The sequence below is a fragment of the Mizuhopecten yessoensis genome, unplaced genomic scaffold (assembly GCF_002113885.1).
Source record: "Mizuhopecten yessoensis strain PY_sf001 unplaced genomic scaffold, ASM211388v2 scaffold6893, whole genome shotgun sequence".
Lineage (NCBI taxonomy): Eukaryota > Metazoa > Mollusca > Bivalvia > Pectinida > Pectinidae > Mizuhopecten > Mizuhopecten yessoensis.
The window spans coordinates 317,154-338,378 of NW_018406777.1; the positions used below are offsets into that span (position 1 = coordinate 317,154).

At 36.6% G+C, this 21,225-nt stretch overlaps 1 protein-coding gene across 2 annotated transcripts; it reads right to left on the bottom strand.

The window, feature by feature from the left end:
• Window positions 1-485: 485 nt before the first annotated feature.
• LOC110452808 (conditioned medium factor receptor 1-like) lies at window positions 486-21,031 on the bottom strand. 2 transcript variants are annotated; one of them, XM_021501493.1, is made up of 11 exons: window positions 20,860-21,031; window positions 18,183-18,258; window positions 13,403-13,551; window positions 9,570-9,706; window positions 9,212-9,323; window positions 8,368-8,527; window positions 7,371-7,550; window positions 6,061-6,150; window positions 3,910-4,054; window positions 3,055-3,170; window positions 486-2,740 (listed from the first exon to the last, which is right to left on the bottom strand). In XM_021501493.1, exons 1-11 carry the CDS (start codon window positions 20,992-20,994, stop codon window positions 2,616-2,618), a joined length of 1,425 nt encoding a protein of 474 aa, XP_021357168.1. In that variant the 5' UTR covers window positions 20,995-21,031; the 3' UTR covers window positions 486-2,615. The 2 variants fall into 2 exon arrangements, with proteins under 2 accessions (XP_021357168.1, XP_021357169.1); XM_021501494.1 differs by lacking the exons at window positions 13,403-13,551; window positions 18,183-18,258; window positions 20,860-21,031 and adding an exon at window positions 11,457-13,192.
• Between the last annotated feature and the right edge of the window lie 194 nt (window positions 21,032-21,225).

Below are 21,225 nucleotides of genomic sequence, written 5' to 3' on the forward strand. Positions count from 1 at the left end.
ATGTAGGCTATTACGGATTGAAGGGACTACAATTGAACTAGGAAAGGTAGATCAATACAGAATTGTGGTTATAAACTTGAGCGATTGAAGGTAGGATATTGCAGAATTGTGATAATAAACTTGAGCAATGGAAGGTAAGATATTATACAATTTTGGTTATAAACTTGAGCGATTGAAGGGAGGATATTGCAGAATTGTGATAATAAACTTGAGCAATGGAAGGTAGGATATTACAGAATTGTGGTTATAAACTTGAGCAATGGAAGGTAAGATATTATAGAATTTTGGTTATAAACTTGAGCAATGGAAGGTAGGATATTACAGAATTGTGATACTATTCCGTCTTTGCGTATTGCAGAGTTATCTTCTCTTGAGAACAGGGATTGATTGTTACGTCATTGGTTTGTGAGAGTAACGTCATCGATTTTTGAGAAAATGACGTAATTTTCTCACAGAAACCAATGACGTAACAATCAATACCTGTTCTCAAGAGAGGATAACTCTGCAATACGCAAAGACGGAATAGATGGTACGGTAAATATTATAGAATTTGGGAATTATACTTGCGCTATAAAAGGTAGGGTGTTAACGCATTAACAGCATTACAGTAGGTAACGCAGGTAGCATACTACAAAAATAGAGGACTAAACTGGTCCTATGAAAGGTAAATTATTACAGAATTAGGGGTAATCTGAATTTATGAAATTTTTAAGAAATAGCAGAAATGAGGGACTAAATTTGAGCCAATTGAGGGTCTGTGAAAGATGAGATTTTATAGAATTGAGGAACTACAATCGAGATAGGTAGGACATTACTTTGAGGGTCTATATAACTGAACTATAAAAGGTAAGATATTACAGAATTGAGGGACTATACTTGAACTATAAAATGTAAGATATTACAGAATTGAGGGACTATACTTGAGCTATGAAAAATCGGATTTTATAGAATTGTAGGACTACTCTGGAAGTAGGTAGGGAATTAGATTAAGGGACTATATACTTGAACTAAAAAAAGTAAGATATTACAGATTTTATGGACTATACTTGAGCTATGAAAAAAGTGGTTTTATAGAATTGAGGGAATGCATTCGAGATAGGTAGGAAATTAGATTAAAGGACTTAACTGAACTTAAAAAGGTAATTATAAGATATTGAAGAATTCGGGGACTACACTTGAGGTAGACAGGAAGTTAGATTGAGGGACTTTACTTTAACTATAAAAGGTAATTATATAATTGTATAAGCCATTGCAGAAATGAGGAACTAAACATGAGCTATGAAAAAATTATAAAGGAATTGAGGCATCACACTACACTTGAGTTAGTAATAATGATATTACGACATTGAAGGACAACAAAACTTGATAATAAGTAATTGAGGGACACACATGAGGTATGTAGGATATCAAAAAACTGATAGATTGGATTCGTTTTTTAATTAATAATTATTTGTACAATATGACAAAATCATGCAATTATGTTAAATATTAATTTTACAATTTAAATTGAAAATAGCATTATACATTGAACATGTAAAGTAAAATTCAACTCAATATTATGGAAAAAATATTAAATGTTGCTATCAATAGATTCATAAATAAATCAGTACATTTGTGTATACAGTGTTTGTCAATCTGAAACTACATTGCATAGAATCTATCATTGAGCATAATAAATCAACATCATTGAGACATTTAGTGTAATGTTACAATATTTTGATGCAAAAAGACATATGGTATGTTATCTTTTCCACATTTTGCAAATTGATGTATCATTCATAAGAAAGCAACTATATACACTGTACATGCATGCTGATTGTAATTGTTCATGGTAATTCATCAAATGTATGGAAAATCTAATATATGTAATTTTTCTGAATCTCCTAATTTGGCACTTGTTTGAATGGAATCTTAACAGATCTCAACACTCTCCATTTTGATGGATGTTAATAAAAATAATAATAAATACTGGAAATAAATGTCATAACATTATGAGTATCATCAAACTGTATAGCACTTTAAGGATGGCACAGATACTACTTAAATGTCACACTATGATAGATCTCAGGGTACTGAGTAAAATTGGAGGTCAACAAATATATATAAATGATCAACAACTTGACAGAACTTATAAGTCTGTCTCCACCTGTGACCAAACTCAGACCACAGAGGGCAAAAATAAGCACAGTGGACACAATTATGAACGGGTACCAGGTACATGCCTACCTGAGCCTAACATTACTCTGCCTCTGGATCTATAATGATCTTACGTTACGGACGATATGTAATAAAACCAGCCCAAACATTCCTGATATGTAATACTAATAACATCACCAAAAGGGACATCACATAGAATAAAATGAAGCCATCAAAAAGTCATGGCAAAGACAAAACTGTTGATGTTTTCCTTTGATTTTTTCCTGTCTATGGATGTGTATATGATAAAAAGAGTCACAAACTTGTTCCCATTTGATAAGCTTTCCATGAAACAAACTTAACTAAAGTTTGTTTCCCTGAAAAGTATATACTATGGGAATGAATTGGAGATCCGGTTAATTTCACAGCAAACAAAATAATAAATATATAAAATTATACAAGAATATCCCTGGAATGTTTTACTCTGATTTCTTCTGATTTCCAATAGACTTCCCAAACAATCTAAGGACACAGAGCCGAATGAGTTCAAAGGTTATAGTGAGAGTAAATTCAGGCTTCAGCATATGAATCTTTGGTGCTCGACCTGTAAACAACAACAAAAAAACATAAATAAAACAGTGACTTAACAAAACAAAATTCATATCCTGAAATATTAAGTTTTTGTATATCCTTAACATAGCTTTTTCAGTACTAAGTTGCAAATATGTATATACATAGCTAGTAACAAAGTGCTCGAGGCTGAAATTCTTACATCAAGTTAAAAATAAACTTCACAATAAATCTTTCAAGCAAATTTGAATTACAACAAAACAATGTTGAAGTTGATATTTATAAAGTTTGGGATGAGAAACTTCCAGAACTATTGAACATTTCAAAGAAATGCATTTTAGCCCAGACCTGTCATGATGTCTGTCCACTTCAACAGGAACTTATCTCCCTTACGCATCACAGCTGCTGTGGCTGCATCCAACAGTATGGGGAAGCGGTATGTCAGCTGACAGAACGCCATGGACCTGTGTGTAACACATATAACTATATATACATACACAAGCTGACCATATTTACCTGTAATTCCATTAACACTTGATCTGCATTGCTGCAGTAAACCATAAAATCCTAAAATATGTCTTGTCCACCATTTGGTAAATCAGATTATTCAAAGTGAATCATTAACCAAAAAGAAATCCAAGAAAGTTAAAATATAATCATTTTTTTGTATTTTCTTTCAACTTAGATATAAGAATAGTTTTGAAACACAAATGAATATATTTTTTTTTTAATTATGGTGAGCACATGGTAAAAATATGTTGGTAACCAACCTACAAGGGTTAATTACATTGTACCATCATAATTGTTAAAAATGATGTGTTTCAATCCTTACGTTCCCAGTAAACATACAAGATTAAGATTTTGTTTGTCGTATAGGATGAGTCTACTTTCAGATGAAGTAATACAGTATTTACCTTGCCTCCGTGTGTACAATGAATACATATACAGACGACCAAAAGTTACTTGTAGTAAATCACATGAACTGCATATGTTGTGACAGACGATAGTTGTTTAACTATCAATGTAAGCTTCAGGCACAGATACTAGCCTTGTTTGTCAATACATCCATGATAAAGTGTATTTAACGACGAGACTATTACCTGTGTTCAGGGAACCTAGCTATCATTGCTTCAACCTATGACCAAAACAGAATTTTATTATTCTTTTCATTATATAAATTACCTATGATGATAAAATACTCACCACCGAAAGTCAAAACCAAACTTGTTCATCCACTTGTGATGATAAATCTTCATTACTTCCTTGCCAAAGCTGCCATTATTCAAAGTTTCATCTAAAAACATGGCAGCTATTTTACCGCCCTCCATTGCATGGTGAATTCCCTCCCCTGTAAAACACACAATGGATATATACAGTTGAATTCCTTCAATGTGATTAAATACAAGACCTAGTGTTAATTTATCACCTAAAGCCTTACTCCAACAATGTTAGAGGTTTTACACGGCGAAAAACTTTTGACAGGCGCCGCGTAACCCGCAAAATCATATCCGATTGAAAAAAGGCCGACCAGCGGCCTCTCATGTTATCGGAGTACTAAAGCCTCAGATGTAGTGCATAATATCAATCTATATTCTAATGAGAATGGTGTTCCTTCATATAACATAAGGTTCATTCTTCTCAATTAGGGTTAATCTACCACTTAATTGTCTGATTTCAACTGGTTTTTAAAGATCACCTTGTAAAATGGTGTCATTTTCATATGATTGTTGTAATGATCAAATTCAGATTCAGTGATGACGCTGGTTTTAATTTCATGTTAAAATGCAATGTTAGTTTTCATCATTTCATTTAATTTCAGTTTTTACTCCGCTCAAGATTTGTAGCTGAGAATAATTCCAATATTGATTGTTTACTTTTTATCCTGTTATAAGAACTTATTAAGTACATAGGTAAATGTAAATACCGTGGTTTGAGCATGATAATAGTCTTATGAGTACAGACCCATACAGATCTAATATGACACACCACAATAACCTCAGTCTCTGTACCACCTACCTGTCTATATTTAGCCCTCAGTCTCTGTACCCCCTACCTCAGTCTCTGTACCACCTCCCTCAGTCTCTGTCCCACCTACCTGTCTATATTTAGCCCTCAGGCTCTGTTCCACCTACCTCAGTCTCTGTACCACCTACCTCAGCCTCTGCACCATCTACCTCAGTCTCTGTACCGCCTACCTGTATATATTTAGCATTCAGTCTCTGTACCCACTAACTGAATATATTTAGCCCTCAGTCTCTGTACCACCTCCCTCAGTCTCTGTCCCACCTACCTCAGCCTCTGCACCATCTACCTCAGTCTCTGTACCACCTCCCTGTCTATATTTAGCCCTCAGTCTCTGTACAACCTACCTCAGTCTCTGTACCACCTACCTCAGTCTCTGTTCCACCTACCTCAGTCTCTGCCCCATCTACCTCAGTCTCTGTACCACCTACCTGTATATATTTAGCATTCAGTCTCTGTACCCACTAACTGAATATATTTAGCCCTCAGTCTCTGTACCACCTCCCTCAGTCTCTGTACCACCTACCTGTCTATATTTAGCCCTCAGGCTCTGTTCCACCTACCTCAGTCTCTGTACCACCTACCTCCGTCTCTGTACCACCTACCTCAGTCTCTGTTCCACCTACCTCAGTCTCTGCCCCATCTACCTCAGTCTCTGTACCACCTACCTGTATATATTTAGCATTCAGTCTCTGTACCCACTAACTGAATATATTTAGCCCTCAGTCTCTGTACCACCTCCCTCAGTCTCTGCACCATCTACCTCAGTCTCTGTACCGCCTACCTGTATATATTTAGCATTCAGTCTCTGTACCCACTAACTGAATATATTTAGCCCTCAGTCTCTGTACCACCTACCTCAGTCTCTGCACCACCTACCTCAGTCTCTGTACCTCCTACCTGTCTATATTTAGCCCTCAGTCTCTGTACCCCCTACCTCAGTCTCTGTACCACCTACCTCCGTCTCTGTACCACCTACCTCAGTCTCTGTACAACCTACCTCAGCCTCTGCACCATCTACCTCAGTCTCTGTACCACCTACCTGTCTCTGTTTAGCCCTCAGTCTCTGTACCACCTACCTCAGTCTCTGCACCACCTACCTCAGTCTCTGTACCTCCTACCTGTCTATATTTAGCCCTCAGTCTCTGTCCCACCTACCTCAGTCTCTGCACCATCTACCTCAGTCTCTGTACCACCTACCTGTATATATTTAGCATTCAGTCTCTGTACCACCTACCTGTATATATTTAGCCCTCAGTCTCTGTACCACCTACCTGTATATATTTAGCCTTCCGTCTCTGTACCACCTACTTCAGTCTCTGTACCACCTACCTGTCATTGGATCAATCATGCCAGCAGCGTCACCCACAATGAGGACATGGTCACTGTATGTCACCTTCTCCCCTCCAAGTCTCAGGCTGGCTGGGGATAAAAAAAAAATGATCAGTCTCCATTATCTGACAAAAACACTATATTGTAAAAGTGGAAATTTGTTTGTACGGAAATGTTCACATTATGACTCTTCAAACTGATTGTGGTGCGGAAAAGTTCATGCTGGCAATGGTTCTTTAATCTAAATGTTCTATACATCTTTAACCTATATTTACATATTTGTGTGTGGATACGGTCATGCTAATTTACTCAATCTAGCTATGAACAGAGCATTTCCACATAGTTAACATTTTTCAATTATTTGGATGATTAAAAAAGTGGATGAGAAGCAAAAACCTGTGCAATGAGAACAGGGTCCAGGAAACAAATTAAACTGTCACCCACCACTGACCTACACCTGTATTGATATAGTCAGTAGTCACCAAAGACTGACCAACAGATCAAAGGTCAAGAATCTCAATCAAGGACATCACCTTTCACTCTGGACTAACTTACTGACATACAGACGATAATCCAATAACATTCAACTGTCACCCACAATTAATCTACCACTGTCCTTCCTTGGAACCTTTTTAAAAATTTAAACTTAACCTTAAGGGATGGTGCCCCAAAGCTTATAGGACAAGGCTGTGTTTAATCCTATGATTGCTGGATTTTTTCTGTTAAAGAAATGCATCAACATCTTGCCTAAACCATATGTGAATGTCTAAGGTTGAATTCTTATAGGTGTAAGGAAATCAAGGGGCTCAAAGAACAACCTTGTGGGCACCTATCCTTTTAACATTGAGATTGTGACTTCTGATCTTGTTTTATACTTGAAGAGAGCATGAACTGAACTGTACAATTTGCAACTAATTAATTATCACAGGTAACTTATACAGTATGTCTGTATTAGGGTGTCAGGTCACTCATACAGTTGAGTGTGAACCTTTGACCTAAAATTTTGCATAAAAATATATTTTTTGATATAGAAGGAATGTTATGACCTGTTCTTGACAAATTTGTTCTAAATGTAGAACACACATTTCTGGATTTAATGAGCCCAATATCTGTTTTGGAATCTCTTTCAAAGAATAGGTGTCTGAACTGTGAGTTTTCTGGATTAATTGAGCACTTTAATAAACTAGGTCTGTGTTTATTTTTGCAATTTTCTTTTGTTCTGTGACTAAACATAACAAACTTTATAAACAGCAAATCAAAGCTGCTATACAGTACATCGAAGCACTGACAATATTTGGGTGAAGACATACCAGCTTTCATCCTCTCAATCTTAAAGTTATCTCCCAGTGCCCTGCTGATGTTCGGGTCATTCTTCATCAGGTTGTCATGCCAATAAGAAAGGTCATCAGGAGTGACCTTGGGGTTCCCAGGTATGATGTACACGCAGTAATTCAGGACATCATTAGGGTGACGGAACAATGCAGAATAACCTACAACACCAACAAATACAGCTGTACATACAGAGGCAATAACACATGAAATATGTACATTTTCACTTCCAAAACACAAATATTAAAAGAGGCAATAAACTGTAAGTATAGCTACACATGTACATGTACCCCATTCCCTCTGACACCTGTTGAAATGTCCTATCTCTTTCACAGCATCTTGTACATGTATCATAAATCTGTGTAGCCTCTTTATAGACATGCTAGCCTATAGGAAATGTAAACTGTGGTGTACTGATGAACTGTAATCTGAGAGAAATAAACATACATATCGAAAAATAAACATAGCAAAATGACCCGGACATTCTCTCATAATTTCAAATTTCATCAGTAAAATATCCTCCTTGATCATTTTACAGCTCAAATGTCCTACCTACCTTCATCTTTACACACAAAATGTCCATTGTCCACTAAAAAAAATATGTTTTTTGTTATGGCCTTTTCATCACCTTTACTCATCAGTAAGTGTAATTTCCCCTCATGTTAACAGGCCAAAATCTCTGTATTGTCAGATCAATGTAAGTGATGTTTCCTATTTCAAAGATGACTAGGTATTTCCCTAATAAAACATCCTCTCCTGTCATATTTATCAAGTAAAATATATACATGTATATTTACCTCTCCCCAGTATTTCCCAAGTAAATTATCCCCTTCCCTCATACTTCACAAGTAAAATAGCCCTTCCCCTAATAAGTACAATCCCTCCTAATATTTCCGAAATGCAATGTCCCCTCCTCTTATATTTACCTGGTAAAATTCCCCCTCCCATTTACCTGGAAAAAATCCCCCTCCCATTTACCTGGAAGCATTCCTTTGTTGTAGAAAACAACACCGTCAGCTTTGAACTTGTGAGTACCTCCCTCCACATAGGCACGTGAACAGTTACTGTCCGGGGGCCTCGTGATGAGACCCAGCTGTGTCCCGAGGCGAGAAGGGGCACCGTCTGCACAGACTAAAACCTAGTAAAACACACAAAAATGTTACCTCAATTAAAGCTGAGGTATGATAGAAGTGTCTGAAAGAACGCCATGTGACAGAATGTCCAATATGACTAATCTAAGATTCTGCAAAATAAAGCGAAATGTGCTAGGGGGAGGGACATCAATGATGCTTCCAGGTAAACGAGAGGGGAAATTTTACCAGGTAAATATTAGGGGAGAGGACACTTCACTTTGGAAATATTTGGGGGGATAATACTTTGAAATTAAAATATACATTGACTATGTATTTGGTACACTACAACAATGGTAAAAAAAAATCAATGAGTTGACCTTTGACCCCTTGTCATGTCTATTACCTTTAGGTGTTTGTACTTTAAAATGTTACAGTTCATGACACAGTCTCTAAATTACAAAACATACATCTATGGGTACGAAGATTTATCGCAAAATCTTGAGGCTACCGTAAGTTATATTTTGACCAAGTTTTCACAGAGGCATCACAGGTAAACATAAATGGACAGAAGGATGAATGAACAAAGTGACTGTTAAGTATACCCATCCAACTCGCTTACTTTATATGGGTATAATAAACTAGAGATAATTTTTATTTAAATATCAACTGATTAGAAATAAATTCATCAATTGAAATTGTTGATTTATCATCATTTTAATTTCAATTAACATGTTTTGAAGACTGCTTACCCTTGATTTAAATGTGACTGAGCTGCTTCCTTGATAAATTGTCCACAGTCCAGCTTCCTTGTCAAATTTAGCATCAGCCACAGGCCATTCTTCCCTTAGGTCTGCTCCTATCCTACAAATAGTAGGTCAAACAAATTATGATTTGTTTCAATATGAATTCCTATCATTCTAATACTGTCAATCAATTGTTACATAAATGTGTGGTAAGAACAGCTCTGTATCCCTGCACCTTCCCGAGACAGCTGACATCACTGTCTGTCAACAGACAATGTAACATTTCAAAGTTTTTTCCTCAAACAGTTCAGAGAGATTTTGTTTAGACTATTGACATTCTAATTAATGAGGTTATAATGTGTACCTTCTAGCTGCCTTGGCGATAGCCTCATCCAGGTGTATTCGTTTACAGGCAATGGCAGCAGGTATGTCTCCTAGACCTTCCTTACTACGTCCAATGTAACTCAGGCCCCCAGGGCTACACAGCCCTCCACTGTCTGCCTGCAGCACAAAATCAAATTATCTTACAATACATTAATGAAATTAGGTAGGTGGTCTAATTTTATTCCATAATATCTTTTAAAATACAAAAAAAAAATCATAAATATCTTCAAACAATGAAATACAAATTAAGCACAGAAACAACTTTAGCAGGAGTAAAATGCAAAGGTCAGGCCAGAATTTTGACTTGGATTCTCCAAACCCTAAATACACACTTAAATCATCTGAACTACCTGTCTCTGGCATTTATCACCCAGTCTATTGTTGTTACTACATTCATCTTTCCTTCAACAGTCTTTAACCAAGAAGACTCAAGATACCATATACCACCTTCTATGAGTTGGATACTATATACCTTACATAATTAGCTAGCAAAAGAAATTTAACAAGAGACCCAATGGACCTGTATCACTCACCTGGTATTCACACATAAAAATTGGCTAAACTAAGCTACAGGCAAACATCACCACCTTAAGTCTTTTGGTTATAAAGAATAATTTGTTTTAGAAATTTTCTTAAACATTTGACCCCTGCATCCTTGAAAAAGGGTCAAGGTCATTCCTTTGAACGAAGTTTGCAGCCCATTCCAACATGCTTCCGACCAAATATCATCACCCAGCAACTTTTGGATATTCAGAAGAGGTTGATTAAAGTTTTCAACAAATATGACTCCTGTGACCTTTTTAAAAGGGGTCAAGGTCGTTCATCTAATCAAACTTTGTAATCCATTACTCCAACATGCATGCTACTTGCCAAATATCATCACCCTTGGACTTTTGGTTATTGAGAAGAGGTTGATTTAAGTTTTCAACATTTTTGACCCCTGGGTACTAAATAGAGGGTCAAGGTCATTTATTGGAATAACTTGCATTGTTAGCCCTTCATCTAGGCATGCTATTGGCCAAATATCATTATCAGGGCCTATTGTTTATTGAGATGAAATTGTTTAAATACACGTAATAAAATTGATGCCGGATGAACAGACGATGGACAACATGCCACAGCATAAATTAAAGTGCACTTGGTCTTTCAGGCCAGATTGGCTAAAAACTGAAATTAAAATATAGCATTACGTATGAAGAGCTGAACTAGCTTCCATGTTTAATACATGATGTCATCCAGATCAATTACTGAATATATACAATTCACAACTTTATCAGTAATATATACATGTTACACAGGGACAAATATTTCCTTATTTTATTTATTATTTTACATTTTTATTTCCCTACCAATGTAGGGTAACACAAGCTAATCCAAACTTAAACAAGCTGAATATATGGTCCTCTTGAGCTGAACACAACCTTAGACAGGTTGTACAACAGAACCAGGATAAGTCAAACACCTCTGTAGGATCATATACTACAGGCTGTCAGTTTAAACATGGATGAGTTTGATATCCCCTCAAACAGATTCCCTTCTTAATCATGGATGTGTTATAATTACCTTCTTAATCAAGTTGAATGTCTGACGGCAAACTCAAGCAGATTCTTATACGTAGCACCAGGAAATTTAAGCACAGTGAAATACAGTACTTCTCCATTATCCATAAATTCTATATTCATTCAGTGCAAATTTCATCTTTCACACAGGAAATAATTTGGAAATTTTGGAAAATTGATTAAATACCTCATTCTTACCCTGAGTACTTACTACATGAGCCTTGTTGTCCTTGATGAGCTGGTCATATAGACCCATCTCCATAAGTATCTCTATAGCTGTCTTACACACGGCATTACCCAGTACTTACAACATGAGCCTTGTTGTCCTTGATGAGCTGGTCATATAGACCCATCTCCATAAGTATCTCTATGGCTGTCTTACACACGGCATTACCCAGTACTTACAACATGAGCCTTGTTGTCCTTGATGAGCTGGTCATATAGACCCATCTCCATAAGTATCTCTATGGCTGTCTTACACACGGCATTACCCAGTACTTACAACATGAGCCTTGTTGTCCTTGATGAGCTGGTCATATAGACCCATCTCCATAAGTATCTCTATAGCTGTCTTACACACGGCATTACCCAGTACTTACAACATGAGCCTTGTTGTCCTTGATGAGCTGGTCATATAGACCCATCTCCATAAGTATCTCTATGGCTGTCTTACACACGGCATTACCCAGTACTTACAACATGAGCCTTGTTGTCCTTGATGAGCTGGTCATATAGACCCATCTCCATAAGTATCTCTATGGCTGTCTTACACACGGCATTACCCAGTACTTACAACATGAGCCTTGTTGTCCTTGATGAGCTGGTCATATAGACCCATCTCCATAAGTATCTCTATGGCTGTCTTACACACGGCATTACCCAGTACTTACAACATGAGCCTTGTTGTCCTTGATGAGCTGGTCATATAGACCCATCTCCATAAGTATCTCTATGGCTGTCTTACACACGGCATTACCCAGTACTTACAACATGAGCCTTGTTGTCCTTGATGAGCTGGTCATATAGACCCATCTCCATAAGTATCTCTATGGCTGTCTTACACACGGCATTACCCAGTACTTACAACATGAGCCTTGTTGTCCTTGATGAGCTGGTCATATAGACCCATCTCCATAAGTATCTCTATGGCTGTCTTACACACGGCATTACCCAGTACTTACAACATGAGCCTTGTTGTCCTTGATGAGCTGGTCATATAGACCCATCTCCATAAGTATCTCTATGGCTGTCTTACACACGGCATTACCCAGTACTTACAACATGAGCCTTGTTGTCCTTGATGAGCTGGTCATATAGACCCATCTCCATAAGTATCTCTATGGCTGTCTTACACACGGCATTACCCAGTACTTACAACATGAGCCTTGTTGTCCTTGATGAGCTGGTCATATAGACCCATCTCCATAAGTATCTCTATGGCTGTCTTACACACGGCATTACCCAGTACTTACAACATGAGCCTTGTTGTCCTTGATGAGCTGGTCATATAGACCCATCTCCATAAGTATCTCTATGGCTGTCTTACACACGGCATTACCCAGTACTTACAACATGAGCCTTGTTGTCCTTGATGAGCTGGTCATATAGACCCATCTCCATAAGTATCTCTATAGCTGTCTTACACACGGCATTACCCAGTACTTACAACATGAGCCTTGTTGTCCTTGATGAGCTGGTCATATAGACCCATCTCCATAAGTATCTCTATGGCTGTCTTACACACGGCATTACCCAGTACTTACAACATGAGCCTTGTTGTCCTTGATGAGCTGGTCATATAGACCCATCTCCATAAGTATCTCTATGGCTGTCTTACACACGGCATTACCCAGTACTTACAACATGAGCCTTGTTGTCCTTGATGAACTGGTCATATAGACCCATCTCCATAAGTATCTCTATAGCTGTCTTACACACGGCATTACCCAGTACTTACAACATGAGCCTTCTTGTCCTTGATGAGCTGGTCATATAGACCCATCTCCATAAGTATCTCTATGGCTGTCTTACACACGGCATTACCCAGTATTTACAACATGAGCCTTGCTGTCCTTGATCATGATGAGCTGGTCATATAGACCCATCTCCATAAGTACCTCTATGGCTGTCTTACACATGGCATTACCCAGTACTTACTACATGAGCCTTGTTGTTCATGATGAGCTGGTCATATATACCCATCTCCATAAGTATCTCTATGGCTGTCTTACACACGACATTACCCAGTACTTACAACATGAGCCTTGTTGTCCTTGATGAGCTGGTCATATATACCCATCTCCATAAGTATCTCTATGGCTGTCTTACACACGGCATCCCCACAGTACTTGTCTCGGGGGAACTTCTTCTTCTCCAATAACAGACATTTCCAGCCAAGCTTACCTGCAAAGTGATTTTTTACTTTTATTTTCTTTAAATTCTTTAAAAATCAACGGCTTCTGTTGAATATCAGGACAAATAAACAATTATTTTTTGGGGGGGATGGGGGTATGTCAGGCACTCATACAATTCCAAACTACCATACTCTTCTACCTGCGAAACTATTTTTTTACTTAAAACAGTATGGCAGCTGTTGTTCATTTAACCCTTTCACCACTGTAGACCGTCATGGACTCATCCAGATCAAAGCATGGAAGAGTTTACTAAAGTAACATAGGGGTGAAAGGGTTAAGGCCAAAGTAGTATGTTCTTCATTGTAGTACATGAAATGTAAAATATTTCTCATTAATTGAAATTTGGAACTACTGGTCAAGTCCAGATAACTTCTTGATGACACAGTCAGGTAAAAAGGCTCCAGCTTTTATCAATTACATATGAATTAAGAACAACCATCTAATTTAAGTCGTGTTTAGGTTAATTGGATATTATATTTATAAAACACAATTCTTTAGAGTTTTTCTTCAGCTACAGCTTTTAAAGTGAACTAACAACCACATTAAGACAGTCAATGTATCCTGCATGTTGTTGATATTTCTACACTAACTTTATTCTCACAGGGTGATAGAAATTGTAACATATGAATGGGCAGTTCAGCTATACAGGTGGTCGGAATTTAATAGTAACATATTACCATGTAACTTTATGCAGCTCATGAACCTTATTTACCACAGCTAGGGCACAATGCATCTTTCAATACATCAGATTCAGCGCCTTAATTAGTCACTAATTGGACATCTGATTGATAATACCTACTTGAGATACTGGACATGTGTTATGACAGATTAAAATTGTAATGATCCTAGTTTATAAATAGTTCCTTATCAAGTTCACAACTATAATGAAATTTAGAGACAAAGATGGTACAAAATAGTATATGTAAGGTTTGTTAGATATAAACACCCCTGCTGATCGACACTTTTCATCGATACATTACATTTATGTATGAAATGTATGCGAGTAAAGAAATGGGGTGTTGTGTCAGGGTTGAGATGGTCATTGGTCACAGATGATTTTATTAACTGGGTGGGGAAAACTTGATGTAATCGGTGAAAAGAAATGCGAAACCACCTTTGGGGAGAGGAGAGTAATAAGGCTGGTGAATTTGGGAATGGAGGGTCCTGTTGAGAACACCAGTGTGTAATTGGAAGTATGCATTGAATGGAATAATGGAGCCATATTATGCTGTACGTGTTAAGTGAAATCCCTAAATCCCAATGAACTGTTTTGAACTGTACGCATTAAAAGAAATTTCAACTTTTTACTTGGCTGTAAAAAAATACTGAATACCATTCTGTTGAAAAGAGCCTTTCAAACTACTGTTATTGACAAAGCAGTGAATAATTGATCAAGTAGTGGAATGATCTTTTGGAAATATTTAAAATTAGTTTAAACCATGATCCAACATTAAATAGGAATTATACATGTATTTTATATAAATATACACATGTATATCATTTTTTCTGATTGAAAACTGATAAAATTGACACCAGGAAGAGGTTTTGACTACTTGTATAGTGGGGAACACTTGATTTAAGTGATCATTTATCAGTCTAAACAAACAGTGGTGCTGATAAAGGCCTGTCACTATATCCTCATCACCATGATGTACTTATCAACCCTTGTGTACTTATACACCAGTATATGAATGACCTCATTACGAGTCATAGCCAGTAGCATGTCCTAGAACAAAGTCCAAAGAGATAGGAGATCAACTGCTCAAAGTCACGATCTATATCAGGCCTGAATCCTAGCTGTCATTATATCAGGCCTGTATCATAGCTCTGTCATTATAACAGGCCTGTATCCTAGCTGTCATTATATCAGGCCTGTATCCTAGCTGTCATTATATCAGGCCTGTATCCATATCAGGCCTGTATCCTAGCTGTCATTATATCAGGCCTGTATCCTAGCTCTGTCATTATATCAGGCCTGTATCCTAGCTGTCATTATATCAGGCCTGTATCCTAGCTGTCATTATATCAGGCCTGTATCATAGCTCTGTCATTATATCAGGCCTGTATCCTAGCTGTCATTATATCAGGCCTGTATCCTAGCTGTCATTATATCAGGCCTGTATCATAGCTCTGTCATTATATCAGGCCTGTATCCTAGCTGTCATTATATCAGGCCTGTATCCTAGCTGTCATTATATCAGGCCTGTATCATAGCTCTGTCATTATATCAGGCCTGTATCCTAGCTGTCATTATATCAGGCCTGTATCCTAGCTGTCATTATATCAGGCCTGTATCATAGCTCTGTCATTATATCAGGCCTGTATCCTAGCTGTCATTATATCAGGCCTGTATCCTAGCTGTCATTATATCAGGCCTGTATCATAGCTCTGTCATTATATCAGGCCTGTATCCTAGCTGTCATTATATCAGGCCTGTATCCTAGCTGTCATTATATCAGGCCTGTATCATAGCTCTGTCATTATATCAGGCCTGTATCCTATCTGTCATTATATCAGGCCTGTATCCTAGCTGTCATTATATCAGGCCTGTATCCTAGCTGTCATTATATCAGGCCTGTATCCTAGCTGTCATTATATCAGGCCTGTACTACAGGTATGTCATATTTAGAGCACTAGTCCACAGGATGATTTTGAAAAGTTCTACTAGTCAAATATATATTTCGATAGTAAACATTGAAAATTTGAATAATTTTCAATAGTTCTGAAATAAAAAAAAAATGTTTGTGTTTTATATATAATTAACAGCTATGGACATTAAATAAAAGGTCAAACCAGGTTTTGGTTATGGAGGAAAACCAGAGATTACCCAGAGAAAAACAACTGACCTGTTAATATATATACCTGACAACACTGCCCCTTGTAGGCCTCTAACCCCTAACCATTTGTGGGAAGGCTAGTGATTGTAGATAGTCAGTCACCTTAACCACTTCAGCCACTGCAATTATCATTGAAACCAGCGATAAAATGTTTTGGGGGGGGGGGGGGAGGACTTCAATATTACACCATATCATAATTATGTGCTTGTAAATGTGACTCAATGTCAACATAAACTAACTCTGGAAACATGTAGTTGGTATTTTCCAGCTAACACTGTCTATTTTCTAATGTACCAAAGTCAACTTGTCTATCATTTCTTAATCTGTAACTTAAAGTTGGCAGGCTCTGATGAGCTGATGAACTAAAACTAGATTTAACTCGAAGGGGGGGGGGGCCTTCGTGAATACCCACGCTTTGATTGATCAGAAATTGGTGGAAGTGATGGGCATGTGGATTGGATAAATCAAGTGAAGAGTTTATATGTTGCAAGTCTCACGTTACGTATGTCAGAAGTCACGGTAGAGGTCACAGTGACCTACATAATCACCTGCATGTATAATTCTAGTTTTTATTGGACATCTAAACATCTGCAGCTGGTATTTGAAAGCTCAATGTGACAATTGTGAATTTTCTTAAAGTTAAATTCTGTCAAATCATTTTAGACATCACTATGAAATCAGGCTGGTAGAGAATGCCCCATTACCAGATGCCTCAACATGTAACCCATTAATAAACACCAGATTTAGGTAAAGGTACCAAAAAATTAAACCATATACCTAGTAACTGTTGCTTCTATAGTAAAACACATGCTTAAGGCCAAAAAGAAGTTCAAAAGAAGTGGGTACTCCATAAAAGTCTTATGTTGTGATGCACTTTACTGATTACAAGTGATTCAAAATTCAAATTTTTGTAAAATAGAAAACAGAAAAACTGCAGGGGTCAAATTCAGGACCTTTACATTACCAACCCCACACTTAACCGATGTTGCCATCTAGGAATTATACATGTACAGCTTCAAAATGAGTGTAACAGGAGATGGGAAAATGCACGGCCAAACCGGGGTTCGAACCCGGGACCCTCCAAACTGTAGACAGACATTCTGCCAATTGAGCTACCTGGTCACTGAAGATCAACCCAGTATAGTTCTGCTACATTTCTCCCTCTTTTTTTATCTCTTTGCTCCTAAAAAATCACCGTATTTACAACCCATGTTCGGGTATCCCTTTGCCAAGTGTACACCCAATGCTTGGAACAAGGATTGCATGGTCACTGGCACTACTGTAATGGGAGATGGGAAAAAGGCTTTTTCCAGAGTGTCCAATTTTCCAGAGTGTCCAATTTATGGCTGCAAAGCATATATGAACAATAAATTGAAGGATACATAATTTGACAAGGGAAGTTACTCTGAGCCAGAAAAAATGCTTTCCAAGTCTTCGCCCCTGATCATGACTAGATCGATCATTGGTGACCAGGTAGCTCAATTGCTAGAGCATCAGTGTAGAGTTTGGAAGGTCCCTATTCAAACCCCATTCTGTTCCCTTTCTCCTGTGTAACATGAGTGTCCAATTTATGACTGCAAAGCATATGTGAACAATAAATTGAAGGATACATAATTTGACAAGGGAAGTTACTCTGAGCCAGAAAAAATAAAACATTTGGTCACTACATTTTCTATAAAGAACAAACATTACTCCAAGTCAAAAACTCTCTGAGTGGAACTCTTCTTTGCCACTTTAACTGAAGTAGTGGAATTATTTATGATACAGTTGTAAATTAACTTACCCAGGAAGTAAGCACAGGTGGCACCTGCTGGACCCGCACCAACAATGGCCACATCATAGTGTTCCTTCTCTATGCTCTTCAACACAGAAAAATACAATAATTGTATCAATAAATTGCTTTTTCAGGGCTGTAAAAGTTTGTTATTGGTACCTGTATGGCTCAGCAAGCAACTTTTTATTATCCATGACTTGAATTACTCTTTTTTGATATGTATTGAATTCAACACATTGGCTGTGTAACCATTTCAAATGTGGTCTGATAAGGACTTTGCTGTTTAAAGGTTATCTCAATTCTAATTACATGTATCTGAAGAATCTTCTGGTCAGTCCAGTTTACCTTGTTGATGGCTTGTTGTATTTGTGATGAAAAACTGAGATTTGTGTTTTCTCCGTCCAGAGTGCTCTAATATCATTTTCTGATGAACTCTTTTCCAGATTAACTTTACCGTCCCTTTCAATGTTTACTGGTCCCGCCATGTAGTAATTTGCATATATTACTAGGGACGTAATTTTAAAAGCCATTTTTTTTTATTTCAGGAAGCCTTGTAGATTTTCCAAAATATTCAAATCATATTGTATAATACTATTTTTAACACATACCCCATGGTGAATGTTACTTTAGCAGATACCACCTGTTTTCAGGCAATGCAATTTAAAGCTCAATATTTCACACAATGATGATTCAAGATGTATTACCCAAGTAATGCAAGAACTCCATTTTGACTGGGGTTCATCAGAAAATGTTATTCAGTGGCAAAGCAACAAACTGAAGTAAGGACAATTTAACCCTTTCACCACTTTAGACCATAATGGACTCATGCAGATCAATGCATGGGAGAGTCTACTCAAGTTGCTTTAATCTTTTATATCTTTAATATACCACAGACAAGAACTACTACTTATATGAATAGCTTCTTCCCTTCTACAATGGTAAAATGGAATGCACTTGATAGCACTGTACGAGACTCCATCTCAATTTCATCTTTTAAAAAGAAACTTAAAAAAAACCTTTGATACATCCGTCTCAGAAACTTTTATTAACTGTGTTCCGAGGAAACTTAACATAATTTTATGTCAGCTAAGAAATTTTAAAAGTGATCTTAACTGTGATAAGTTACAAGATCATCTGATTGATGATGCTTCCTGTGTATGTGGTGTACAGAGGGAAGATCTAATACATTTTTTCTTTCAATGTCCTCTGTATTCTAATATTAGGCATCATATTACCACTATTTATAATCTAGTAGGATATTTAAATCTGCACTGTTTAGTATATGGTATTAGTAATGCATCCAACCAATTAAATAAAACTATTCTTATACATGTTGACTCTTATATTAAATCATCAAAACGTTTCGTTACTTATACGTGCTAGATAAATTTCCAAATGAATATTCATGTATTGTTATAATTATTGTTATTCAGGCAAGTTTTATCCCTTAAATAACGAGTATTAGACATAAGCTGGTGTGGGTGTGGGTGTGCATGAGTGTGAGAGGAAACGAATCACAACATTTTATATATTTAAGCATTGTACATATCTACCGGAATTAGAAGAAGACTGATATAGGCAAAGCCTGTTGTCTTATTCTTTTGTCAATACTGTTCAAATATCTCCTTTAATGTTAACTTATATGTTTGTATTATATATGTATTGTCAATAAAATACTTTGAAATTGAAATACTCAAGTTGCGTAGGGGTGAAAAGGTTAACGTCACTTTTTTGCTATATATGGTTATGTATGTGATATATGTCAGTATTTTGTCCAGAACATCATTTTTGTTCAGTAAGGGCTTTTTTTGGAGAAGGAAATTAATCCATTATTAATATAATAAATTTGGGGTAATTATACACAATGTTTGCTGAGTAATTCCTATATATACGCAAACAGTATAACAAATAACTGAAGGTATGTTATCGAAGCGACATTATACATGTAATTGCAAATGTGTAATAATTCATCCCAACTTCTTATAGATTGCATGCATTGATGGTGCGTATGGATATATGTTTTACTTGTACTAAAGCCTTTTGGAAAGATATATCCATACCTTAGGCACGGTACACGCAATCCAATTGCGATTTGTCCTAAATGAGCAAATTAACTATATATATGTTAGTTTCCTTTTTTTTCAAATTTTTATAAAAACTGACATCCTGTTTGAGAGTTATCCAGTGTTTCCTAGATGGTAATATTTATATTCTTAGTTCTATATTATTATCCGTGGCTGATCAGTTGTTCATATATCACTTTTCATCCCAGCGGAGTGAGTAAGAGTTGCACTTTGACATCATTCCCATAGAAACAATGTTAAATTTTGCCATAGAACATGTTTTTGCCAAGTAACCCATCATGTTAAATTCTATAAATGGATAATTATATAAATATTACCACGAAATATTATAATTAGTACTCAGAACTAACAGTAACACAGAAATCATTTGAATTTATTTACCTTGTATAACAGTAAAGAAATAAAGTCAAGAAGTTTTATAGATGTCAAGGCCATGCATATACAGCCTAATCCCTTTATAATTAATAAAATTGAAACGAAATACAAAGTCATATTCGTACCTATTATATTAGCCTAGGGCTATGTCAGATTTTATGTAAACAAAACTGCTGAAGCTGTGGAGAATGAGAGTTATTTCCCTTCGTGCATTTAGTGAGCCCTACCTTGTCTTTGTCTTGTGGATATTTCGATGCAAATTCTTGCACGTTCTTTTCCTTTGTTGGCCTCAAATAAACAAAATATATTAAGAGAATGAGAACCAATAAGCACAGAAAAATGCCAAACCACAACAGATCCATCACCGCGGTAGTTTTACAACCGATCGATACAATGAACTTTGACCTTTTTTACCCTTCCGTTCATCTCACGCAGATTTTTTAAAATTATAATTCTAAAAATAATTAATGTCATTATTATAAACGTACGATATTTGAAAAAAAAATATTGTAAAGAAACCGGAAATTAATAATTATTTGGATATTTCGAAACTAAAATGTTTGTACCGGAAGAGCACTTGTCTAAACATAGTC

Coding starts and splice junctions, on each gene's coding strand:
- LOC110452808 (XM_021501493.1), bottom strand. CDS start 20,994: ATGGATCTGTTGTGGTTTGGCATTTTTCTGTGCTTATTGGTTCTCATT. Junction 9,324..9,569: donor ATCGCCAAGGCAGCTAGAAG/GTACACATTATA, acceptor TACTATTTGTAG/GATAGGAGCAGACCTAAGGG. Junction 3,171..3,909: donor TTTGGTTTTGACTTTCGGTG/GTGAGTATTTTA, acceptor TGTTACACACAG/GTCCATGGCGTTCTGTCAGC.